We start from the raw sequence: 26,845 nt of genomic DNA, 5'->3' as shown, positions 1-26,845 counted from the left end.
CTTCAGAAGGGGCCCACAGCAGTCTTGGTCTTGCACTTTGAAAATCTGCCACCAGAGGGCAGGCCCTGACCTCACACCAAGACCACAGAAACCCCTGGGATAGACAGTTTTGTACCAGAAGGGGTTCTCTCAGGACAAGTTAGCAGATCAGTGTCCCACGAGGATCCTGAAAAGGGAGCAGAAGGTCTCTTGCCTCACCAGGCTGAAGAGCTTGGACTTTAGACTAGGGCCTGTGTTCTAAATACCACTCTACCATTCAGGTGACCTGGGCAAATTACCCCACCTCTCCAAACCTGGGCTTACTTTCTCCTCTGTAAAAGTACTCCTGATGCCTGCCTGATGGGAAGTGGGGAGGACTGACAATGTTGGTGAGCAAGTTCCCCATATGTCAGACCCTGCTCATCTCTTTGCACAAGCAATCTTTCTTCTTTACCTGACAGCCCTAGGAGGTGGCTCGTTTTATGTAGTTCAGAGAACTAACATCACCCTCATTTTATGGAGTTCAGAGAACTAATACTCAATGTTAAGTAATTTTTAGGGCCAGCCTGCTTCCAATTCAATCTGCCTTCATAGTCTAAGACTTCTGCTATGATACCAATTGTCCTCTCCTACCAAATGAGGGAGCATGGTGCATACATTATCTCATTTAATCCTCACTACCATTATTTCTATTGTATAGGAGAGGAGAGACCCTCACCCCCCAAAAAAAGATGAGTATAATTCATGCAAAGTGCTACACATAGATCTGGCACATGCTCAAGGAAGAGGGTAACTGTGAAAATTACTACCCATTTTCAAAGTAAAGAATGAACACCCAGACAAACACACAGATGCAGTCTCCCAGCTCTGGGGGCAGGCGGACCTCTGGATCAAAAGACTGTGCTTGATACCACCCCTTTAAAGAATCATCTGGCACTATCATTTTTTGTTTTGTTTTGGTACTGGGGATTGAACCCAAGGACACTTTACTACCCAGCTACATCCCCCAGTCCTCTTTATTTTGAGACAGAGTCTCATTAAGTTTTGTTGAGGATCTTTCTAAGTTTCTGAAGCTGGCCTTGAACTTCTGATCCTCCTGCCTCAGCCTCCCAAATCTCTATTATTATAGACATGCACACACTATGCCTGGCTTATAATTAAAATTTCTGAGCATGCAATTCAACTTCTTGAAATTCCAAGGAAATACTTGAACATCTGTACGAAAAGGCAGAACAAAGGTGTTCAGTGTAAAATTGTCAATAATAGTGGAGACCTGAAAACCTCTATAATAGTTTCTGAAAGAAGAGTAAAATAAAGTGCATACAGTTCCTTCATCTTATGTTATGATGTGTATACACGCATAGAAAAGGTCTGACAAAGGCAGTTACCCTGAGACTCTGGCTTTATGTGTAAATTTTTTCTACATTGTATTTTACTGTTACTTGATATATAAAAAAATTTATTCTAACCTATAATATACTAATATAATATATAATTTATTCATTATATAGATAGCATACTGTCATAACCACCTATGAACCACACCATTCAACGGAAGGAGGGCTGAGGTTGTAGCTCAGTGGTAGAGCACTTGCCTACCACATGAGAGGCATGGGGTTCAATCCTCAGCACCATATACAAATAAAACAAAATAAAGGTATTGTATCCATCTACAACTAAAAATATTAAAAAAGAAAAAGAAGAACTGGAGCAGCACAAGTTTGAGGCCAGCCTCGTCAACTTAGTGGGACCCTGTCTCAAAATAAAAAATAAAAAGGGCTGGGGTATAGCTCAGTGGTAGATGCCCCTGGGCTCAATCCCCAGTACAAAAAAAAAACTATAACTCTACCAGTGATTTGCATATACCTACATGCCCCCATCTCATGCTCCAGATTCCTCCCCTTCCATCCCAACCACAGATAACCACCATCCTACCTTTTGTATTTATCATTTCTTTGCTTTAAAAAAAAAAAAAAAGATACATACTGTTACCATATGTTTAAACAATAACATTGCTTCGTTTTGCTTGGTTTTGAGCACAATAATTGTATCATCCTGTCATCTTCTGGGATGTATTTTTTCCCCTCAATATTATGCTACCCAAATGGACGCTACCCAGATGCATCCATTCTGTTACAGGTAACTGAAGTGGGTTCATTTTTACATGGCGGAGGCATCCCCCCTGGCTCCTGGCCATGTAGCTGTTCTTAATTGTTTGCTGCTGTGAACCTGCTGTTTTCTGCATTTCTAAAGGTCTATACTCTGGGGTGGGTTTGCTAGGTGGTGGGCATGAAAATGATCAGATCTGAGGGATTTCATCTAGCTGTTCTCAAACTCAAGGTGTCGTCTGTAGCGTTTCTCATTTTTGCACGACTGGTTCTTTGACCTGAAATTGCCCCAACCCCAGGCCGCAGCCTTGCCCTCCCGCACGCACTCACCCTTATTTTCCTGCTTGAGCTCCTCCTGCAGCAGGTCTGTTTGCCGGTTGCCCAGCACGAAGGCGAGGAAGGAGAGGATGAGGGCGTTGAGGATGCCGATTATGGCCAGGATGTACGCCCAGCGCACCGAACAGTCCCCCAGGGAGTACTTCCCTGTCTTGGCCCCGCACATGTCCCGGATGGTCTCGGCGTCCCAGCCGTCGGGGAAGATCATGCAGCCCAGGACAAGGCACAGAGCTGGCGGCAAGAGCCGGGCCCACCGCCATGGTCAGGAAGGGGGAGAGAGAGAAGGGATCGTTACTCTCTAGATCCTGGGGACTCTAGAAATTCCCTTTGTCTGGGTGCCAGTGCTGCTGCTCAGCCCACCAATGCCAACACTTGTTGACAAGTCCTGTAGGTTCCAGAGACAGACATTGGTACAAGGAACTTTCTAGAAGCCTCAAAGCGTTCTCCCTCCCCTCTAAAATCAACTCCTCCTCCAGAAACCTTCTGGGAAATGAGAAAATAGCAAGCCTGCCCTGATGGCACATTCCTATAATCCCATCATCTCGGGAGGCTGAAGCAGGAGGATAGCAAATTTGAGGCTAGCCTCAGCAATTCGGCAAGACCCAATCTCAAAATAAATAATAATAATTAAAATGACTGGAGATGGAGCTTTAGTGGTAAAATGCTCCTAGGTTCAATTCCTAGTACCAAAAACTAAGAAAAAAAAAAAAAAGTAGTAAAGCACAGCCTCCTCCAGCTCCCTTTAGCATCCTAGCTAATCTTAAATTCATACCATCTCACACCCTGGTCTTTTTTTGTTTGTTTTTTTGTTTCATTTTGTTCTTGATTTGTCTTTCATTCAACTATTGTTTATGGAGCCATTTCCCTTTCATTCAAGATGCTGGAAATAACCATCCCGGCAACTGCGATAGGAAAACAGGACACCAAGTGCCAACCGCAGGGCTGAACCTAGTTCTTTCTCTTACTAGCCGAGTGAATTTGAGGGCGCTGCAGTGGCTGAATGGACCTGTTTCTGCCAGAACACTAGAAAACACAGTATTTGCCTCGCAGGGTGGTGAGGAAGGAAGGAACGCTTATAACACATAGGAAAGTGGCAGGCATTCATACAGGCAGTGTTTTTTGAGGGCCTACTGTGTGCGTGTACCAGACAAGTTAGGGGAAGGGGCATTTAGATTTGTGTCCCATGGAACTTTCATTGGGGGAGTGGAATATTACAGCAAAAAGGTTAAGAGGGCTGGGGCTCTGCTGTTTGCCAGATGTGTGACCCAGAGTGAATTCCTTCAGCTTTGTGCCTCAGTTTACAGATCTATAAAATGGGGAGAATGCAGATACCATCAAGTGGTTGCAACAATTACAGGGGGAATAACAAAGTGCTTTGCATCAGTGTTAAACATAAAGGATAAATGTTAGGTGTTAGTAGTAAAACTAGTCATAACGATTAAAATAATAATTATGCAAATAAATAATGGGGAGTGGTTTCAGGTGAGGAGGAAGAAACTAGCCAGAAAAAGGGAGAAGGCCGAGGGGACTTCTAAATAATTCCCTGGTTGGAATCCGCCTGCTTTTGGTTAAGCGACCTACCTACTTTACCTCTGCCAACCTCAGCCTTGATGCTAAGGGCGGTCTCTTCCAGCACTTAGACTGGGTTGGCTCAAGCCTGGGCCAATCAGGTCCTTGATTTCCTCTAGTAACAGCGATTGGCCCTGAGAGGGGCCCATGCTGCATCACAGGCCAATCAGAAGCTTGGGACTCGATAGGCTAAGGCGGAGACTTGTCTCTGCAGAGCTGACTCTGCCTGACTGTTGCCCTGTTACATCTGTCAGTCGCGCCAGCCTCGGGGTCTCTATGTCTAAGATCTGAAGGTTGCACAGGGCTCTGTTTGGAAGTACGGGGCCCTCGAGGCCAAGAGTGTGATTAACCTTCGTTTCAGATGACAGCGATGACCATGGGTGGTGGTCAGTTCTGTCCACTGTGTATGTGGCCCACCTGGTATCCAGGGTGGGAAGGGGGCTCTCAACTTTGCCACTCCCTCATCTACTGTGCAAGGCAGTGCTCCCCAGGCCCCAGACTCCTCAAGCCTCCAGCAGAGTGGGACCCCTCTTCAGCAAGAAGCTGCGGGGATGCTACTCCACTCCCTAACATGTGCTCCTCATCCTGATGCAGGGCTCCCCAAAAGTGACTGGATCACACACAAATTCTAGGGGGCTTTGTCTACACGCCTCCAAGGCAATCTCTGATCTACTGGAGCTCACAGTCCCTCAAAGACTGGGAAAAGAGATCCAGGCAAAGGAAATGGAAAATACGGAAGCCCTAAAACAGAAATGAGTTGAAGAATTAAACAAGTCTTGGGCTGGGATATAGCTCAGTTGGTAGAGTGCTTGCGTGCCTCTCATGGACAAGGCCCTGGGCTCAATCCCCAGCACCACAAAAAAAAAAAAAAAAAGAAAAAGAAAAAAGAAATAAATCTGAAGATGACCATTGGACACGCCAATAGAGAGGCAAGTCGGGAACTCAGGGGAATGGTTTGGAGAGTCAAATTTGGTTGCTGTGGGCACTTGTGGGTATTTAAATTCCTGAGATTGAAAATTATGGAAACTGAAGGGAAGGCGCAGGACTCAGTCCTGGGGCACTCCTGCATTGACTGTGCGGGAAGAGGAGGAGCCTACTGGGAAGGATTGACCATCCCTTTCCCCACAGACCTCTGACACTTTGCCAGACCCCCTGAGGCCCTACTGCAGAGGGGAAGAGGCCCAAACACACGGGAGCAGAGGAAGGAAGAGTGGTCTTATTACCTGTCCTGCACTCAGCCCTCAGCCCTCAGCGTCTCCCTAGCCCTACTGAAGGGCTTCTGCCTTCCCACCCCCTGCCTCTGAGTCTCCAGTGAGATGTAGTAGGGAAGAGCCTGGACATGGGCACAAATCTACACTGGCCGTCTACCTGTCCCTCTCCTTTCCCTCCCTGCTCTTCCTGAGCACTACAGTGGCAGGCCACAGCCACACAGTCTGTTTTTGCTCCCCAGAGCATCCCTGTCTCCATGGAAACTGCTCCTGTATCCCAGCACTCTAGCCTTCCAACTCGCAGCTTAAGCTTACTGCAGGGAGACCTCCTCCCCTCTGGAACCGGGCATGGAGACCTCGGGTTCCTTCCCTGCACATTGTGTTTGGTCCCCCCTGGCTCTTTCTCCTTCCCTTCCCATCTCCTTCTTTGTCCGTAGGCCGTACTCAAATCTGAGCTTAGACTCTCCCTTTTGTTTATGTGTTTCAACATTTAACATTCATTCAGCACCCCCCCTCTTCACTTTCCTTCCCTCTGTTTATCCCCTCACCCTTTCTCTCCCCTCTCCTTCCTCTCAGTTCACACATTCCACACTAAATTTCTGAGTGCCAATTATGTGCCCTACACTATACAGTGTCTCAGGCCACAGACGAGCACCATGTCTGAGGCCTGTGCTCTGAAATTCAATCACGTTAACACACAAATAGAATCGTTATACATGTCAAGAGTGCTTCAGAGGAAACCAACTAGGAGCTGAGACCCAAAATAACACTGGTGGCTGGAGAAAGCTGGAGCATTCCCTCGTCCTCCTCTGCTCTGTAGGATTTCAAATGGTGGCCCTGGGCCCCGAAAGGCAACTCCAAGAATGGGAAGCACCCAGAAGTCAAACAAAAGGAGAAAGGTCAAAGCTGGTTTTCCTTGCTGAGGGTGGTGATATGGGCCTCTCAGGAAGCTGAAACAGGAGGATTGCAAGTTTGAGGCCAGCCTCAGCAACTTAGAGAGGCCCGAAGCAACTTACTGAGATCCTGTCTCAAAATAAAAAATGAAAAGGACTGGGGATGTGGCTCAGTGGTAAAGCACCTCTGTGTTCAGTACACACACACACACACACACACACACACACACACACACACGGGTTTCCTTGGACCTGGAGGGAAAAAAGAAGAGATCAGGCCAGGCAAGTGCCCAAGAGGCTCAACCATCAAGAGATGGAGTGTCATAGTCAGGAAAGACTCCAGCATTCCCATTTGCTGGATGAAGAAACAGGCTGAGGTCTTTGGGTTTCAAGTTCAAGAGTCTTTTGGAAGTTAGGAGCTGGCAAAAGAGCCAGCTGACAGGATGCAATGGGGCAAGGCTTCTCAACCTCAGCATCTAAGTTCAGGTTGGAGAACTCTTTGTGGTAGTGGAGTCATCCTATGCACCCTGAGATGTTTAGCATCATCCCTGGCCTCTGCCCACTAGATCCCAGTGACAATCCCATGTTGTAAGAATTTTGAGAATGCCTCCAGACATTGGTAAATGTTCCCTGAGAGGGATTATCCTTGGTTGAAAACCACTAGTGTAGGCACAGGAGTCTTAGGATAAGGCCCCTCCTCCCTCCAGCAGCTCCACAGACCACAGACTTTTCCTGCTCCAAACAGCAGGTATTATGGCAAAATTAGATTAATAAAATTAATATTGGGGAGACTGACTTGTTCTGGTGAGAAGAGCAGGGCCCTGCCAACAGCTTTTCATCTGGTGACTGAGCTCATATCAGATGTCTAAAGAAGAGATTCTGAGGATGTGGGTCATGATGGCTGAGGAAGTCAGGCATGGTGGTGCCACCTGTAATCCCAGTGGCTCGGGAGGCTGAGGCAGGAGGATCACAAGTTCAAAGCCAGCCTCCTCAATGGCAAGGCCCTAAGCAACTCAAGAAGACCCTGTCTCTAAATAAAATATAAAATAGGGCTGGGGATGCAGCTCAGTAGTCGAGTGCCCTTGAGTTCAATCCCTAGTACAAAAAAAAAAAAAAAAAAAGGCTGGCAAAGCTTCTACTCCAGATCTGAAGGTCAGCAGTGCTCGGGAGACCCCCGACACCTCCATCCCTGGGGAACATCAGAGAAGGATGTGAACGCTGTACCCCAGAACCAGGAGCTCATGGAGAAGAACCAGGTTTGGTCTGGAATCTGCTGGACAGGTTACTGGAACAAAAGTGAATAGGTCATAGGGACACAAAGCTCCTCATCTGGTGACTGAGCTCATATGAAGGGTCTAAAGGAAGACAGTTTCTGAGAATGTGGGTCATGATGGCTGCTGAAGTTTCGACTCCAGATCTAAAGGTCAGCAATGCTCAGGAGGCCCCGGACACCTCCATCCTGGAGTCTTGTTGAGGAAGTCTGTTCCTGAGTGGATAGAATGAAGAGTCGGGCCTACTTTTTCTTCTAGTAGGCACAGGATCTCTGGTCTGATGACAAAGTCCGTGATCCACTTTGATTTGATTTTTGTGCAGAGTGAGATAGAGGGATTGAATTTCTTTTTTTTTTTTTTTTTTTTTTAAAGAGAGAGTGAGAGAGGAGAGAGGGGAGAGAGAGAGAGAGAATTTTTAATATTTATTTTTTAGTTCTCGGCGGACACAACATCTTTGTTGGTATGTGGTGCTGAGGATCGAACCCGGGCCGCACGCATGCCAGGCGAACGCGCTACCGCTTGAGCCACATCCCCAGCCCCGAGGGATTGAATTTCAATCTACTATTTATGGATTTCCAGTTTTCCCAGCACCATTTGTTGAAGAGGCTATCTTTTCTCCAATGTATGTTTATGGTGCCTTTGGCATCAGATAACTGTATTTATCTGAGTATGTCTCTATATCTTCTATTTTGTTCCATTGGTCTTCAATTCTATTTTGGTGCCAATGCCATTCTGTTTTTGTTACTATAGCTCTGTAGTATAATTTAAGGTCTGGTATTGTGATGCCTCCTACATTACTTTTCTTGCTAAGGATTACTTTGGCTATATTCTAGGCCTCTTATTTTTCCAAATGAATTTCATGACTACTTTTTTCTATTTCTATGAAGAACATCATTGGAATTTAAATGGGAATTGCATGAACAGACAGCTTACAGAATGGGAGAAAATCTTTACCACCTACACCTCAGATACAGCATTAATCTCCAGGATATACAAAGAACTCAAAAAACTTAACACCAAAAAATAGATAAATAACCTACTCGATAAATGGGCAAAGGAACTGGATAGACACTTCCCAGAAGAAGAAATATAAAGAGTCAAAAAATATTTAAAAATGTTAAACATTTCTAGCAATTAGAGAAATGCAAATTAAAACTACATAGGTTCCATCTCACTCCAGTCAGAATGGCAATTATCAAAAATATAAGTAACAATAAATGTTGGCAAGGATGTAAGGGAAAAGGTATACTCATACATAAATGGTAGGAGTACAAATTGGTACAACTACACTGGAAATCAGTATGGAGATTCCTTAGAAAACTTGATATGGAACCACCATTTGACCCAGTTATCATACTCCTAGTCTTATACCCAAAGGACTTAAATCAGCATACTACAGTGACACAGTGTCATCAATGTTTATAGCAGCTCAATTCACAATAGCCAAGCTATGAAACAAACCTAGGCACCCTTCAAGAGATGAATGGATAAAGAAAATGTGGTATATATACACAATGGAATATTACTCAGCTATAAAGGTGAATGAAATTATGGCATTTGCCAGAGAATGGATGGAACTAGAGACTATCATGCTAAGCCAGTCCCAAACAACCAAAGGTCAAATGTTCTCTCTGATATGTAGATGCTAACCCAAAACAGGAAGGCTAGGGAGGGGAAATATAGAAGTTCACTGGATTAGACAAAGGGGAATGAAAGAAAGAGGGGAGATTGGAATAGGAAAGACAGTAGGATGAATCAGACATAACTTTTCTATGCTCATATATGAAAACACAACCAGTGAAACTCCACATCATGTTCAACTACAAGAATGGGATCAAAATTGTAATGGGTTGGGGGCTGGGGTTGTAGCTCAGTGGTAGAGCACTTGCCTAGCATGTGTGAAGCACTGAGTTTGATCTTCAGCACCACATAAAAATAAATTAATTAATTAATTAAAGATATTGTATCCAACTACAAAAAATCACTACTAAATACTACTACTAAGTACTACTAAATACTACTAAAAATCAATATTAAAAAAATGGGGCTGGGGTTATAGCTCAGTGGTAGAGCATTTGCCTCTCACGTATGAGGCACTGGGTTCCATCCTCAGCACCATATAAAAATAAAGACATTTTAAAAAGAAGAGGAATGAGAAGAATGTTTTTTAAAAAAATAACATTGAATGCTTAACTGTGTGCCAGGTTGCTAAACTCCTACTAGTCATCATCTCATTTAATCTTTAAAAAAAAAATTATGAGGTGGAGAAAAATATCACCCTCTTTTCTAAGAAAGCCAGAACCTGGAGGAATTTATTTACTGTCTTATCCAATATCACTCAGTAAGTGGTGGGATCTGTATTCAAGTCCAGACAAGTCCCTGTTTTGTGTTTTTATTTTAATAGACTCAATTTTTTTTGTAGTGGGTAGGTGGGTACCAGGGATTCAATTTGCTTTTTAAGTAAAAGTGAGTCTAGCCAAGGGCAGTGGTGCATGCCTCGCCAGTGGCTCAGGAAGCTAAAGCAGGAAGATCACAAGTTCAAAAGCAGCCTCACAACTTGTTGGGATCCAGTCTCAAAAAATAAAAATAAAAATAAAAATAAAAGGGTTGGGGATGCAGCTCAGTGGTAAAGCACCCCTGGGTTCAATCCCTATTATGGGGAGAAAAATAAGTAAATTTAATCACTTTCAAAGAAAAAGAAACCAAAATCATTTGCCATAAAAAGAAAGACACTATAAATATAATGAAACCAAAACAGTGTTCTTAGTTTCTAGTTAGACACTTTTCCCTGACAAATGCGCTGAGGGCTGATCTCTTACAAAGGACTATTAGTAAGTGTGAGAGGAGTTGAAGACACATTAGCACCAAACCAACACCTTCTCTCCCAAGTTATAAAAGAATGCAAATGGAACAGTGTGCTCACTGCAGGCTGCCTGGTGCCATCCAGCAGGTCCCATACTTGGGAAACACATCCCACCTGTCCTGCCTCCACAGGAGACTCAGCTCTGTCCTTTGCAGTTTTAGGCAAGCTCAGTTTACCTCTCTGCCTAAATTTCTTCACAGGTAAAATGAGGATCACAACATCTGCCCTACCCATTTCACAGAGCCTTTGTGAGGGGTAAGAAACAGCACCTCGAATTCTTTTTTCTTCTTTTTTTTTTTTTTTTTGTACCAGGGATTGAACCCATAGGTGCTTGACCACTGAGCTTATTAGGGCCTCGATAAATTGCTCAGGCTGGCCTTGAAATTGCAATCCTCCTGCCTCAGTCCCCTAGCAGCTGGGACTTGGGTGTGTGCTAGTGTGCCCAGCTCCATCCATTTACTTTTTTTTTTTTGTAGTTGTAGATGGATGCTTTTATTTTACTTGCTTATTTTTGTATGCAGTGCTAAGGATCGAACCCAGTGCCTCACATGTGCTAGGCAAGTACTCCACCACTGAGACACAGCCCCAGCCTCTCCATCCATTTACATTTAATCCATATGCATCTTAGTGTGTTCCTTGAAAGACAACATAAAATTGGGTCTCGGTTTCTTTCTTTCTTTCTTTTTCTTTTTTTTTTTTTTTTTGTGTGTGTGTGTGGTGCTGGGGATTGAACCCAGGGCCTTGTGCGTGCAAAGCAAGCACTCTACCAACTGAGCTCTATCCCCAGCCCCTGGGTCTTGTTTTTGGATCCATTCTGACAACCTGTTTTTAATTGGTGCATTTAGACCTTGCCATTCAAAATGATTACTGATACTGCTGGACTAATACCTACCATGTTTGTTATTGGTTTCTATTTGTTGCCTTTGATGTTTATTCCTGTTTCTCTCTTCGGTTATCCTGCCTTTTTTGGTTTTAACTGAACATCATATGTAATATCATACATACTTTGATTTTCTCTCCTTTAGAATATTGTTCATTCATACATTTATTTATTTATTACTGGAAATTGAACCCCTGGGTGCTTTACCACTAAGCTACACCCTCTAATCTTTTTACATTTTGAGACAGGGTCTCACTAAATTGCTAAGGCTGATCTCTGACTTGTGATGCTCCTGCCTCGGCCTTCTGAGTCACTGGGGTTACAGGAGTGCACTATTGGACTCAGTTCTAAATCCATAGTGTTTCAAAAAACACTATGAAGCCAGGCATGGTGGTGCATGCCTGTAATCCTAGTGGCTTGGGAGGCTGAGGCAGGAGGATCACAAGTTCAAAGCCAGCCTCAGACATGGCAATGCGCTTAGCAACTCAGTGAGACTCTATCTCTAAATAAATTCAAAAATAGGGCTGGGGATGTGGCTCAGTGGTTGAGTGCCCCGAATTCAATTCCCAGTACCAAAAAAAAAAAAAAATACTATGATTTCGTGGGTCGTGTGAATACCTTGTAATAACAAAATAATCCCAACTCCTCCACCTGTGCCCATATCACTGTTATTATTCACTACATATATATGCACCCACACCCATATATTCATGAATACATTGTTCCTATCATTTTAAACAAACTACTTGTTACATCCACTAAGTGTGTGTGGGTATAACTTTTTTTTTTTTTTTGTAGTGATGTGCATTGAATTCATGGCCTCACACATATAAGGCAAGCACTTTGCCACGCCCTTTTTAAATTTTAGTTTGAGATACATCTGGCTAAATTGCCCACACTGGCCTTGAATTTACGATCCTTCTGCCTCAGCCTCTGAGTTGCTGGGATTATGGACACCTGCTGCAGTGATCAGCTTTCTCCTTCATTTTTGTTTTTTGCAATACCAGGGATGGAACTTTGGGCTTCATACATGAAACACAAGCAAGCACTCCACCATTGAGCTGCGTCCTTCTCCTTTCTTATTTTTTATTTTGAAATGGCGTCTCACTAAATTGCTGAGACTGGCCTTCAAATTATAATCCCCCTGCCTGGGATTGGAATCACAAGCGTGCTCTACTCCACAAAACCTCTCCTTCACTTTTTTTTTGGGGGGTGGGCAGGTCCCAGGGATTGAACTCAGGGGCACTCAATCACTGAGCCACCTCCCCAGTCCTATTTTGTATTTTACTTAGAGACAGGGGCTCAGTGAGTTGCTTAGGCCCTTGCTTTTGCTGAGGCTAGCTTTGAATTCGCCATCCTCCTGTCTCAGCCTCCTGGTGGCTGGGATTACAGACCCGTGCCACCAGGCCTGGCCTCTCTTCATTTTTTTTTTTTTTTTTTTTTTTTTAGCTTTAGGTGGACACAATATCTTTGTTTTATTTTTATGTGGTGCTGAGGATCGAACCCAGTGCCTCACGAATGCCAGGCAACACACTACTACTTGAGCCACATCCCCAGCCCCTCTCCTTCACTTTTGAAGCATAGTTTTATAGGGTATGAAATTCTAGGGCTAGGGGTATAGCTCACTGGTAGAGCATCTGCCTAGCATGCTGGAGGCCCCAGGTTCCATCCCCAGCACCAGTCTCTGCTGCCTTCCCCCCATTCCAAGTGATTCCATCCCTTCCCAGCCTACTCATTTCTGCTCAGAACAGGTAGTCTCTGTCTCAGAGCCATCATTCCGCAGCTGCTCATTGGCCTCCTGCTACTGTGACTCCTCTCCTTTTCTGGCTCCTCCTCCTCCTGCTTCATAAGGGTTGGTTTCTTGAGCTGTTTCCTCTTCTCCTTCCACACTCCCTCCCCAGGCAATGACTCCTCACTACGATGATGTCCATCTCCCACCCAGAACTGTCTGCTCAACTCCACACCAAAACATCCAGTGGCTTGTTGAACCATTCCTCTTGCACATCCCACACGGGCCTCAAACCCAACACTTCCCAATTGTGGTCCTCCTCCTACTTCCTCTGTGAATGTCACTTCAGAGACCCAATCATCCACGCGGGAAACTTGGTGTCACACACAGCACCTGCCTTGCCCTCACCCCCAACACACACCCATCAGGCTCCTAAACAGGTCTCCCATCTTTCTTCTGCTTGCCCACCCCCAGCCCAAGCATGGCTCTCCTGGACCACTGTCACAGCCTTCTTCCTGGATTCCCTGCCTCCAGTCAAGCCTCCATCCAGTGCATCATTCTTCACAGAGGCTGCTTGAGACATCTTTCTTTTTGGGGGGCAGCAGGGGTACCAGGGATTGAACTCGGGGGCCTCAACCACTGAGCCACCTCCCCAGCCCTATTTTGTATTTTATTTAGAGACAGGGTCTTACTGAGTTGCTTAGCGCTTCACTTTTGCTGAGGCTGGCTTTGAACTCTCAATCCTCCTGTCTCAGCCTCCCAAGCTGCTGAGATGACAGGTGCACAGCCTGAAGCTCGAGACATCTTTCTAAATCCACATTAGCCACACTTGCACCCTTTGAAAGTGACTGCACTGCCTAAGGACAATCCTGACATCAAGGCACAGCTTCCAAGGAGCTTCATAGTGAGACCTCATTACTTTTCCAGGCTCATCCCCTAACTGGTCCCAATTGCCAGCCTTTCTTTTCTTGTTCTACCACTGATTTGATTCAAATCATACAACAACTAATAACAATTGTGAACATTTATTGAGTGTACCCACTGTGCCAGGGTATGTACATATACTCATTATTAATCTTTAAATAGTCTCATGAGGTAATTACTTATTTGCTATGGTTTAAATGTGCCCCTGAAAAGTTCATGGGTAGGAAACCTGTTTCCTAATATGGAGGTGCTAGGAACAGAAACTTTTTGTTGTTTGTTTACTGTGTTTTTGTTGTTGTTGTTTGGAGGTACTGGGAATTGAACCCAGATGCACTCTACCACAAATCAACATCACCAGTCCTTTTTATTTTTTATATTGAGACAGGGTCTCACTAAGTTGCCCAGGCTGACCTCCAACTTTCGATCTTTCTTCCTCAGCCTCCTGTGTAGATGAATTAACGAGTGTGAGCCACAGAGCCCAGCAGCCCATCAATTTTTTTACAAGGGTAACAAGATCATTTAATGAAGAAAGAGTAATCAGCTGGACACCAGGGCGCATGCCTATAATTCCGGCAGCTCAGGAGGCTGAAGCATGAGGCTCACAAGTTCAAGGTCAGTCTCAACAATTTAGCCCTGAGCAAGTTAGGGAGACCCTGTCTCTAATTAAAATATAATAAGGGCTGGTTAAGTGCCCCTGGGTTCAATCCCTGGAACCAAAATAAAAAGAGTAATCTTTTCTATTTTTTTTTTTTTTTTTTAGAGAGAGAGAGAGAGAGAGAGAGAGAGAGAAAAACATTTCAATATTTATTTTTTAGTCTTTGGCAGACACAACTTCTCTGTTTGCATGTGGTGCTGAGGATCGAACCCAGGCCGTATGCATGCCTGGGGAACGGGCCACTTGAGCCACATCCCCAGCCCAAGAGTAATCTTTTCAATAGATGGTGCTTGGAGGACTAGATAACCAGGTTCAAAAGAATGAAAATGGACTCCTATCTCTTACCATACAAATAATTAACTCAAGGGATTGGGGTGTGGTTCAGTGATAGAATGTGTACTCGGTATGCACAAAGGCATGGGTTCAGTCCCCAATACACACACACACACACACACACACACACACGCACGCACGCACGCACGCACGCACGCACATATACACACACAGACAAATGCGCACACACACTGAAAATGAGTCAAAGACCTAAATGTAAAAATCCAAACTACAAAACTCTTAGAAGAAAACAGAGAAGTAAATCTTTGTTACTCTATATGGCAGTGGATTCTCAGAAAGGACACTAAAAGGCACAGACAACAAAAGAAAAAAATAGATAAACTGGATTTTGCATAAATTTAAAACTACTGTGCTTCAAAGGACAGTCAATATGCTAGGTGTGGTGGCAAAGGTCTGTAATCTCAGCAGTTGGTGAGGCTGAGGCAGGAGGATTGCAGGTTCTCTGACTGCCTGGGAAACTTAGCAAGACCCTGTTTCAAAATCTAAAAATTAAAAAAAAAAAGTTTCTATACAGAATGTATTTTTTCAAAAAAACACACAACTCAATAATAAGAAGACAAATAACCTATATTAAAAAATGAATGAAGTATATGAATAGACATTTCTGCAAAGAAGATACACAAATGCCCAATAAGTACAGGAAAACACTTCAATAAATGGTGCTTGGGCAACCAATGATTGAGGAAATGCATATCAAAACCACATGGAGGGGCTGGGGTTGTGGCTCATAGGTAGAGCACTCGCCTAGCATGCGGGAGGCACTAGGTTCCATCCTCAGCACCACATAAATGTAAAATAAAGATATTGTGTCCACCTAAAAAAAAATAAATATTTTTAATAAAAGAAAGAAGGTCTCTGAAAAAAAAAGAAAAGCAGGAATTTGGGGTAGAGTTGTGGCTAAGCAGTAGAGTGCTTGCCTTGCACGTGAGAGGTCCTGGATTCAATCCTCAGCACCACATAAAAATAAATAAATAAAATAAAGGTATTGTGTCCAATTACAACTAATAGATAAATATTAAAAAAAAAACGGGCTGGGGATATAGCTCAGTTGGTAGAGTGCTTATTCACATGCACAAGGCCCTGGGTTCAATCCTCAGCACCACAAATAAATTAATTAATAATTTTTAAAAAGAAAAAACACAGGGATAGCTGGGTCAAATTGTGGTTCAGTTACAAGTTTTCTAAGGAACTTCCATACTGCTTCCATATTGGTTGCACCAATTTGCAGTCCCACCAGCAATACATGAGTATATCTTTCCCCCCACATCCTCGCCAATGCTTATTATTTTTTTTTTAGAGAGAGAACTTTTAAAATTATTTTTTAGTTTTTCAGCAGACACAACATCTTTGTTTGTATGTGGTGCTGAGGATCGAACCCAGGCCGCAATGCATGCCAGGAGAGCGCCCTACTGCTTGAGCCACATCCCCAGCCCCCCCGCCAATGCTTATTGTTGTTTGTATTCTGACTTGTGAGAGATGAAATCTTAGAATAGTTTTGATTTGCATTTCTCTAATTACTAGAGATGCTGAATATTTTTTCATATATTTGTTGATCAATTGTATATCTTCTTCTGAAAAGTATATGTTCAGATCCTTAGCCCGAAAGACTTAAAATCAGCACACTATAGTAACACAACCACATAAATGTTTATAGCAGCATAATTCACAACAGCTAAACTGTGGAAACAACCTAGTTGCCCTTCAATAGATAAATGGATAAAAGAAACTGTATATACACAATGGACTATTACTCAACATTAAAAGAGAATAATATTATGGCATTTGTAGTTAAATGGATGCAGTTGGAGAATATCATGCTAAGTGAAGTAAGCCAATCCCAAAAAAACAAAGGCCAAATGTTCTCTCTTATAAGTGGATATTGATCCATGATGGAGGGACATGGGAAAAATGGAGGAATTTTGGGCAGAGGGGAGAGGAGGAAGTATGAGAGCAGGAAAGATGGTGGAATGAGATGGACATCATTACCCTAGGTACATGTGTGACTGTACATATGGTGCGACACTACATTGTATACAACCAGAGAAATGAAAAGTTGTGCTGCAGTTGTGTACAATGAGTCAAAATGCATTCTGCTGTCACATATACCTAATTATAATAAATAAATTAATTTTTTAAAAAAAACAGGGAGACATCACCTCACACCCAGTAGGATGGCTGTAACCACAAATTCTAACGGTGATGATGAGAATATGCAGAGAGAAGAAACTTCATATATGAATGTTAGGACTGTCAAGAGGTACCACTACTTTGGAAAGCAATCTAGATGTCCCTTAATCTAGATGTTAAATATTCAGTTTTCAGGGACTGAGGTTGTGGCTCAAGTGTAGAGCATTTGCCTAGCATGGGTGAGGTTCTGGGTTCAATCCTCAGCACCAAATAAATAAATAAATAAATAAATAAAGGCTAAATTCTTGAAAAAGAAAATGCAGTTGCCATTGACTCAGCGATTCTACCTGAAAATACGTACCCAAGAGAAATGAAAGTGTGTAACCACACAAAACCTTGTATACAAACGTTCACTGCCTCATTTACAATAGTCAAAAGGTAGAAACAACCCCAATGTCTATCAGTGGATGAATGGATAAGCAAAATGTGATATACCCATACAATGGTATATTATTTGGCACAAAGAGGAATGAAATACTCATACATGCTACAGCATGAATGAGCCTTGAACACGTTATATGAAGTGAGAGAAGCCAGGCATGAAAAACTATATAACATGAAATGTCCTGCTAGGCTTGGTGGCACTCACCTGTACTTCCAGCAACTCCAGAGGCTGAGACAGAAGAATTTCAAGTTCAAAGCAAGCCTCACCAATTTAGTGAGGTCCTAAGCAACTTAGTGAAACCAGTCTCAAAAAAAAAAAAAAAAAAGGACTGGGGCTGTGGCTCAGTGGTAAAGCATCCCTGGGTTCAATCCCAGTACCAAGGAAAAGAACATGAAGTGACCAGAACAGGCAGTCTACAGAGGAAGTAAATTAGTAGTTGTCAAGGACTGGGGAGAATGAAAAGCCAGGAATTAAGAGGGCTTCTTCCTGAGATAACAAAAATATCCTGAAATCGATTGCAGTAACGTTGTATATTCTGTGAATATACTAAAAACCACTGACGTCTTTGCTTTGTATGCATAAATGGTATGACCTATGCAATATATCTCAAAATCGAAGTTGTCACTAAAAATGAGGTGGAGGGGCAGGCAGTGTGGCTTCTTCCTTTATCTTGCTTCGAGGTCTCCTGCCAGCATGCACATGAACAAGCTCCAGTCACCCTTCAGATGAGAGACCCTGAGTCAGAACTACCCGCCCCCATCTCAGCTCCTCCAAACTCCTGTGACGCATGGAAACAAAGAGAACAAGTTCCTGTGACTTTCAGCCATTAAGTTTTGGGGTGATTTGTTATGCAGCCATAAATAAACTTATATACAATGTTACTGTATGAAATGCTGAGTACTGGGTATATATGAAACAAGAATTTGCATTTGCTTGTATATTTATGGAATTTCCTGGAAATAGATAAGGTTGTCTCTGGAAGAAACAATGGGAGATGAGGGTGGGAAGGAGCCATATAGAAATGTGTATCCTTTTTACTTTGTTTATCAAGTATTGTGTTAACTTTTACAAAAAAGTCAATGAGAGTCTGGAAAAAATTAACAATTAAAAAAAAAAAAAAACTTCAACTATCTGCTACTTATGTCCAAACTCTAAACTCCTTTCTATGACTTAGAGGGTCTCTGTGATCCAGCTCCTGCCCACCTCCCTGGTCCCAAATTCTACCTTTCCCTTCCCTAATTGCGTGTAGTTCCCAAAACACACCAGGCTATCCCTACCTCCATGTCTTTGATCATACTGAGAAAAGTTTGCCTTTCTCTTTCCACTCATCCTTTAAGATACAGCTCACATTGGGAGTGGGGGTGTAGCTCAGTGGTAGAGTGCTTTGCCTGGCATGTTGAGTTCCTGGCTTCCAGTCCCAGCACCAAGGGAGGAAAAAAAAAAAAAAAAAAAGGAGGGGGTGTTCGTCTCAAATGTTGTTGCCCTTTTTGGAAGATTTCCCTGGCTGTCCTTCACTATGTTAGAAGTCCCCTTCGTGTCCCCAGAATACCCTGTTAAGAGTCAATCATTCTTTGTGTTGCACCACACAGCGATGACCTGTTTTCTTTCTTATCTCTTCCATTAGATGATGAGGTACCTGGGAGGAAGACTCTTACGCAGGATTCCCAGAACCTAGCAGGCCTGAGAGGCCTTTGGTAAGTGGTTGATGTGAGAAAGAAAGGAATGGAGAAAGGAGAGAGGGAGAGAGGCAGAAATGAAGACGGCAGGGAGAATTGAGGGAGGAAGAAAGGAATGAGAGAGGAGAAGAGGAAGAAAAGGAGGATGGGAGAAAAGAAATCCCTCAATCTGCTCAGCAGGGTCATGCACATACTACAAAGCTTTACTGAGTGAATAAAATTCCAAACCTAACCTGAAACAAAACCCGGGGACCTGGAGAAGAATGTGGATGTCTATTGTAGTTATAGTAATGAGCACTCCTGTAATTGCTCATCATAGCCCAGACCCCTGGGAATTGAGGGCACACAACTGGAAAACTGAAAGAGGCTCACCTCTGGATCACACCAGCCAGCCCCTGCTCTCGCCTCCCACCTCCCCACCTCCAGTCTCCCCAAGCTTCCATTCCATCTCATGCATTATTTTATCAATTGATTCATGGGTTGGCAGCGCTGGGAATTGAACCCAGGGCCCAGTGTGTGCCAGGCACGCACTCTGCCACTGAGCTAAGAGCCACATCTCCAACGCCTCACCTCACACATTCCATTCTGTGCTGCGATCCCAACACCAGGGCAGCATCTGGCCTATCGTAAGCACTCAACATCAAATAAATCATGGTCAGAATCATCACCCTCTGGATGGACAGGGGAGGGGCCTAGTTTCAAGTCTCACTCCATGACCATGAACTTGTCTCTTCTCTGTGGGACTCAGGTCTTTCATCTGTAAAATGCGAGTTGAGCAAGCTGATTGGTAGGACTAACAGTTTAGTTTGCAACTTCTCAGGCCCTTTGATCATCCCTGCAAGGGCAAACTCAGAGCATCAGGGACTCCTCCCAAACTGTTCTTCATAAGAATAACAGGGGCCATTTATTGAGTGCTTACTATAGAGCAGAAATCATACTTAGCATTTTACACCCATCATTTCAGCTATTTCTTTCCATTACACTTTGAAGGTGTAATGAATATCTCTAAAACAAAACAAAACAAAATCTCTATTTTACAGACTTAGAAACTGAGATACAGAGAGGCAAACTGGCTGATCCAAAGCCACATAGCTGGTAAATGGCAGGGTACAGGTTCTATGTCCTCTGTTCTTTTTAGACAACTACCTGACATTGCCCCCTCCAGCCATGTCCATACTTCAGCTGGAACCTCATCTTTGCCAACCTCACCCAGCCCACCTGCAATGTTTAGTACACAGAGCTCTAATTTGTAATCTCTGTATTCCCAGTTTTCCAGTTCAGTGGTCAGAACAGGGTCTAGATCCATTTAGACCTGCACTGTTTCAGCACCATCTTCTACTTGACGTGTGACCTTGGAGCAAGTTGTTTTTTTGTTTGTTTGGTTTGGTTTGTCTAAAGACAGGATCTCATTAAGTTGGTGAGGCTGGCCTCGAATTTATGATCCTCCTGTCTCAGTTTCCCAAATCTCTGGGATTACAGGCCCGTGCCACCACATCCAGCTCAGAGTAAGCTATTTTAACAGATGAAAATTAACACACTGAATTTGGATATGTCAAACACAGAAGTTGGCACCTTGTATGTTCTCAGTAAATGGCAACAACCAGGTAAACAAATGGCAGAGATATCCTGAGAAGCCCTGAGAAACTGAGTCTGAAGTACATAAAGAGCTACCAGGCTTTTCTAGCCTCTATTCAGTATTCTGGCAGAACTTCCTGCCACTGTCTGTACCACTCTTACTCTGTTAACCAAAAGGTCGGGCTCTGCAGTCAACAGATTTAGATTGAGTCACAATCCTGAGTCCACTATTTACCACCTGTACGACCTTGGACAAGTGACATTCTCCTCTTTGAAACTCAGTTTTCTCATCTATAAAATATGAATCACACTACCTGATCCAGAGGAGTGTTGTGAGGGTTAAATCATATCCATGTGAAATGTTTAGCACATCATTCTCACATAGAGTAAAGGCTCAGAATTCATTAACCATTTTTCGTGAGCTAGAGTAGTGGTCACAGTAGCACGTAACTGCCTGATAATTAAAATGCAAACTCCCTAACCCAGCACACAGTGACCCTCATACTCCTTCCTGGCCTCTCTTGCTGCTCCCCTACACGGATGCCCCACTCAAGACAAATGTGGCTTCCTATCTCTGCATTTCCACCATGATCTTCGTCTCTGTTCTGAATGCTGCCCAATACCTCATGCCTGTCAATAGCCTCCCCAGCTCCGGTCTCATTTCCCTCTGTTGTTCTGGGTTTCCACAGCGCAGCCTGACACGTGTTAGAGCTCAGACTGCCCAGGGCAGGAGCTTCTGTCTGCAGTTGTCTTACCCATGGTTCCTCTCCCACAGCTGTCACCTTTGATTTACCTTTGTGGGAACTGACTTTTCTCCACCAGTAGTCCATCTGTTGTTCCAGGGATAGGCACATGCTCAGGCCTTAGAAAAAGTCACCATGACAAAGAGGTAGACACTTGGCAAAAGCCAGGCTAATAAGAATCACCCTGGAACTTTTGCTAGAATCATTCTTTTTCCACAGGGTTGGGGTTAGCAATGTAAATTCAGAGCTGCCAGTATTTGCCACCTTTGAGAAGGAAGTGAACTTAAACTGAGCCAAAATAGAGAAACCAAGAAAAATAAAGTGAGACAGATTCTGTATGGCATTATTTGAGCATCTGGATCCATCCATGCCTGAAGCCAGATACTTTGGCTTTTTGTTTGCTTGTTTCATTTCAGGTTTTGGTGGGTGGTTTTTGTTTGTTTACTTTGTTTGTTTTAGTACTGGGACACTTTATCACTGAGTACCTCCCAAGTCCTTTTTTTAATTTTTATTTGGAGACATAATCTCAATAAGTTATTGACGCTGACCTTGAACTTGCAATCCTCCTGCCTCAGCTCTTGAGTCCTGGGATTACAGGAGTACGCCACCATTCCTGGAAAGCCAGATACTGTATGTGTGTGTGTATGTGTGTTTGTGTGTGGGGGGGGTACTGAGGATTGAACCCAAAGCCTCTTCATACATGCTAAGCAAGTACTTTATCCCTGAGCTACATTTCTAGTTTTTTTTTTTAATGGACACAATATCTTTTTTTAAAAAAGCACATTCTTTTTTTTTTTTTTTTGGACACAATATTTTTATTTTAACGTGGTGCTGAGGATTGAACCCAGTGCCTTGCACATGCCAGGCAAGTGCTCTACCACTGAGCCACATGCACAGCCCAAACCCTTTTCATTTTGAGAAAGGTTCTCACAGAGTTGTCCTGGCTGACCTTGAACCTTGTGATCCTCTTGCCTCAGCCCTCTGAGAAGCTGAAATTACAGGTGTGCACCACCATACTCAACAAGCTAGATACTTTTGACCCCCAAAATATGTATGCCAATAAATTCTACCCTCTTCATTTTAATTTATTAAGACAGTTTGAGTTGAGTTTGTCAGTTGTCACTGCAAGATTACCGACCAATGCAATGAACCAACTAGACCATAAACTTTCTGAGAGTAGGGATTGCATTTCATAGACTTAAGATCCTAGAGGTCAGGGAGAATGCCTAATGGATCTCAGTATTGCACCATCTGGCACCCGGACGATCACAGAATAGGTGACGGATAAACAAAGAAATATCTCTTTATATTTTCCCAGGGGGTAAATGCTCTGCATTTAGAAGATTCTAAAACATGAAATAAGAGTTCACAGGAAGCTGGGCATGGGTGCATGCCTATACTCCCAGCAATTCAGGAGGCTGAGGCAGGAGGCCACCCTGTGCAACTTAACAAGAACGTGTCTCTAAATTTGAAAAAAAAAAAAAAAAAAAGTAAAAGGGCTGGGGATGTAGCTCAGCAGTAGAGCAACCCTGAGTTCAATCCCCAGTACTTGGGGTGGGGGGTAGTTCACAGGAGCAAGAATCACATAACATATGACACAAAGAAAGCCCCTTGCTTCTCTGTAGTTCCTCTGGGGATAACAGATTTTTCACTTGCTTTTCTTTTCTTTTTAATTTTTTGTAGTTGTAGATGGACAGCATGTCTTTATTATGTGGTGCTAAGGATCGAACTCAGTGCCTCATATGTGCAAGAAAAACATTGCCACTGAGCCACAACCCCAGCCCACATTCTGACTCTTCTATGACACAAACAAAGCCCCTTGCTTCTCTGCAGTTCCTCTGGGGATAACAGATCTTTCACTTTCTTACTTCAGCAGGATTTCTCCTGCTTAAGCAGGAGGATCTCAAGTTTGAGGCCAGCCTGAGCAACTTAGACACTGTCTCAAAATTTTTTATAAAAGGGCTGGGGGTGTAGATCTAAATGGAACGATCTTGGTGAAAGATCTTGGTGAAAGGAGCTGAAAAAGATGCTTTAAACCAACTAATCTAACTGCACCCACATCCCCCTTGTACAGATGAGAAAACTGAGATTTAAACCAAAAAGATCTAGCACTGGTGAGACACTGGCAGAGTCAGCCAAGAGCTCCATTCCCATGACTCGTAGCACAGTGCTCTGGCCTCTGCACTGGTGTCACTCGATTAAGCAAAGTGAATCAGTCACTTACCAAGGGAATTCAGAAGTTCTCTGAGCAAAATGGAATAAACCGTTCAACTCAGCTTCTCAACCCTCAGGAATGGGACAGTAACACAAGGGAAACAGTGAAGAACCCCAGGGCCTTACACCCCACTTACTCCTTTGCTGGCCTTGTAGACCTTCATTTCTCTATACTCAGTCTCCTCTCTCTCAAGCAGGGAGAGGAGAGTAGAGTATGAAAGAGATGGTCGCTAAGATCCCTGAAATTCAATGATTATGTGGGGTTTGTTGGATAGTTCATCAAATCCCCAAGATTAAACCTACACAGATTACAGAGAATTTGAAGGCCAAACAGTCAGCAACCCATCTGCAGACTCCAAATTTAGGCTGATGAATGGGGGGGGGGTATCCAGCTGACTGTATACTCTTCCCAGCTTGCTTTTGGAAGAATTATAGAATGGAAACACAAAATATCATCTGTCTCTGGGTACCAGTGAGAAATTTGGAAAGATACTCCCCACATCCTACAATTCTCCTCTCTTCAAAGATTTGAAAAGAGCCAAGCACAGTGGTACACACCTGTAATTCCAACTACCTGAGAGGCTGAGGCAAGAGGATCACAAGTGCAAGGCCAGCCTGGCAATTTAGCAAGACCCTGCCTCAAAATAAAAAGTAAAAATAAATAAATAAATAAAGGACTGGGGCTGTGACTCAATGATACAGTGACCCTGGGTCCAATCCCCAGTACCAGGAGGAGAATCCACATTGAAGTTGAGTGGGGTGAGATGGATTTGAAGCAAGTCATTAGAATGTCCACATCTGGGCTGGGTGTGGTGGCCCATGCCCGTAATCCCAGTAACGCAGGAGGCTGAAGCATGAGGTTTGCAAGTTTGAGGCCAGCCTCAGCAACTTAGTGGGACTCTATCTCAAAATAAAATAAAAAGGACTAGAATGTCGTTCAGTAGTAGAGTGCTTTCGTTGAATGAGAGAGACCCTCGTTCAATCCCCAGTACTACAAAAAAAAAAAAATCTACATCTGAATATACACTACTTTCTTCAAATCAGTCCTCTCAGGAGATTATGCAGTTCTTCCAGTGGATCAATAATTCCTCCCAACATTTGTTAAGTCCTCTTGAGTAAGGGAACCAGCCTCATGACCTTGTCCTCATATCTTGGCTTTCAACCCAAGTGACAATGCTTAGTTTGATCACCCATCATATTCCAAACACCTGACCCTGAGTGACTTCCAGCCATTTCCAAATATCACATTCCTCCTTTAAAAGATGGGGGTTCCCCCTCAATGGAGATGTTCAAGAGAATTCACCCCGTGCTACACAGCCAGCTTCCTACAAATGCTTTGAACATCACCAGCAAGCAATCTCTTTTGCAGGGTTGAACACTTGTTGAATGTTTTGAGGTGTTATTGTAAAACTCTCTCTGATTCATGATTATCACATTTTCTCTTCTCTTTCTCATCCCTGGAGGGCTCCAACTTTATCCTAACCTCACCAGTCATCCTTCCCCATCTTGCCCTTCCTGGCCCCACTTTCCCCTGCCCAACTCTCTTCCCTGTCTGCAATTAGGCAAATGCCCAAGTTGCTGAATCTTCAAAATCTGTTTTCAATCGAAAGGTGGGTGGGGACAGGGGACTCTAATGGATCCTGGAAAACTGTCTCAGCATTTCTCATTCCCAAAAGGCTGTTTGCTGATACTTGGGGCAGGATGACTATCTCAGCCAAACACATCAGAAGGTCACAGGGATTCATTTCCACCTGAAATGGCACCAGAACACTTCCTGCCAGGGGAGTGGGGGTTTTAAAGAACAGAACTGTCCCTCTGGAGATCCCTGTTGTTAGATGCTGTCAACTACCCACATCTCTAGGACTGGACAGAAACCACAGCCAGCCTCCCCCACCCCTTGTTACAGAACTTTTTTAAGTTTACCAGATACTCTTTGATTTGTCCTCTGGAATCCTCTCCACTGTTTACAGACAGATGAAGAAACCAAGCCTCTGAGGCTTGAGAAGCAAAGTGAAACACCCAAGTTAATGTCAGCAAGTTAAAGGTCCAAGTTAGAGCTCTTGATTCTTTGTCTCATGCTTTTTTCAACATAATGTAAATAGAATACATCTAGAGAAAGCCCTGATTCAGAAAATTATTTCCACAAAGTCGGCCAACAGAGACTCAGAGACGACAACATAATGCTAACCCATCAATAAATGCAATGTGCATATATATCCACGCATGAGGACCCAAATACCCAATTCTAACACTCTCCCCGCTGCCTTAAGGTGTCTCTCTCATTAAATCTCCTTCCCTAGAAGCTGCTGAGGGTGGGCCAAGGATGTATCTCAGCACAGAGGAACAGAATCTCTCTCTGACTCCTCCAGAAAGGAGACCCCAACCTTGGCGCCTGTTCTGGGGGTTCCGACCCCGCCCCCTCCCCTACCTGCCAAGAGCTGCATCCAGGCGCAGATCTTGTAGACCGTGGCGGTGTTGCAGAAGAAGAAAAGCGCAAAGCAGGTGATGCAGCCCAGGATCAGCACCATGGAGAGCAGCACGAAGAAGGCGGCCGCCTTGAAGGCGCCGGACGGGATGGTGCTGAAGTCGGTGAAGGAGCCCCGGCAGGTGAGCTCGCGGCCCGCCAGCCCGCTGCCCACGCAGTAGTGGAAGAGGCCGAAGTAGCCAGGCTTGGGGGTGCTCACGCTGTCGCCCACCCAGTAGGGCTGGATGAAGACCACCACGTTGATGATGGCGAAGCAGATGGTGAAGATGGCCCACAGCACGCCGATGGCCCGCGAGTTCCGCATGTAGTGCTCGTGGTAGAGCTTGGAGGCCTCCTGCGAGGGCAGCATGGTGCCCGGGGGCGGGGCCGGCGGCGGCGGCGGCAGGCGGGGGCCGCCGGCCCGGGACAGACCGCTGGGCTGCTGGCGGGAGCTGGGGACGCACGCGAGAAGCCGCCCTAAGTCAAGGAACTCGCGAGGGCGGGGCCTGGGGCGGAGCTGGGGGACACGGGGGCTGGTATGGGGGGGGCTAGGAGGGGGTCATGAGAGTGTTGGGGCGGCGTCTGGGGGGACTGGCAAGGATCTCCTATTCGGGGGCTTAGGAAGCGGTCATGTGAAAGTTGGGGGGGCTGGGACGAGAGTATGGGAGTTGGAAGGCGGGGGAGGCCAGAAAGTGGTCATGGGAGAGTTGGGAGGGGGTTTGGGGACTGGCATTGGGGGTAAGGAGAACCATGGGGACATGGAAAGGAAGCTGGAGACCAGAATTAGAGGATTAACGGCGTTGGTCGTATATAGAGAGCTCGGAGGGAATAT

The 26,845-nt window shown here is 44.3% G+C and overlaps 1 protein-coding gene and 1 long non-coding RNA gene across 3 annotated transcripts in view; one reads left to right on the top strand and one right to left on the bottom strand.

Moving 5' to 3' along the window:
• Positions 1-25,667, top strand: part of LOC144371175 (uncharacterized) — a 43,786-nt gene extending 18,119 nt beyond the window's left edge. The window contains exons 3-4 of the long non-coding RNA XR_013431327.1: positions 14,199-14,372; positions 18,966-25,667. This is a non-coding gene — a long non-coding RNA (uncharacterized LOC144371175). The remainder of the gene's footprint in view (positions 1-14,198; positions 14,373-18,965) is intronic.
• Lhfpl4 (LHFPL tetraspan subfamily member 4) overlaps positions 1-26,845 on the bottom strand; it is a 32,042-nt gene that overhangs the window by 4,489 nt on the left and 708 nt on the right. The window contains exons 2-4 of one of the 2 annotated variants that reach the window (XM_078033525.1): positions 25,978-26,465; positions 2,418-2,654; positions 1,915-1,937 (exon numbers count right to left, since the gene is read on the bottom strand). In XM_078033525.1, coding sequence (XP_077889651.1) covers positions 1,927-1,937; positions 2,418-2,654; positions 25,978-26,383 — 654 coding nt within the window. In that variant the 5' untranslated portion in view covers positions 26,384-26,465 and the 3' untranslated portion in view covers positions 1,915-1,926. The remainder of the gene's footprint in view (positions 1-1,914; positions 1,938-2,417; positions 2,655-25,977; positions 26,466-26,845) is intronic. The other variant, XM_078033524.1, reaches the window with a different exon arrangement.

The sequence above is a fragment of the Ictidomys tridecemlineatus genome, chromosome 16 (genome assembly GCF_052094955.1).
Source record: "Ictidomys tridecemlineatus isolate mIctTri1 chromosome 16, mIctTri1.hap1, whole genome shotgun sequence".
In the NCBI taxonomy this organism is placed as follows: Eukaryota; Metazoa; Chordata; class Mammalia; order Rodentia; family Sciuridae; genus Ictidomys; species Ictidomys tridecemlineatus.
The sequence above is the reverse complement of the archived record's forward strand: the minus strand, read 5'-3'. Positions and strand labels throughout refer to the sequence as shown.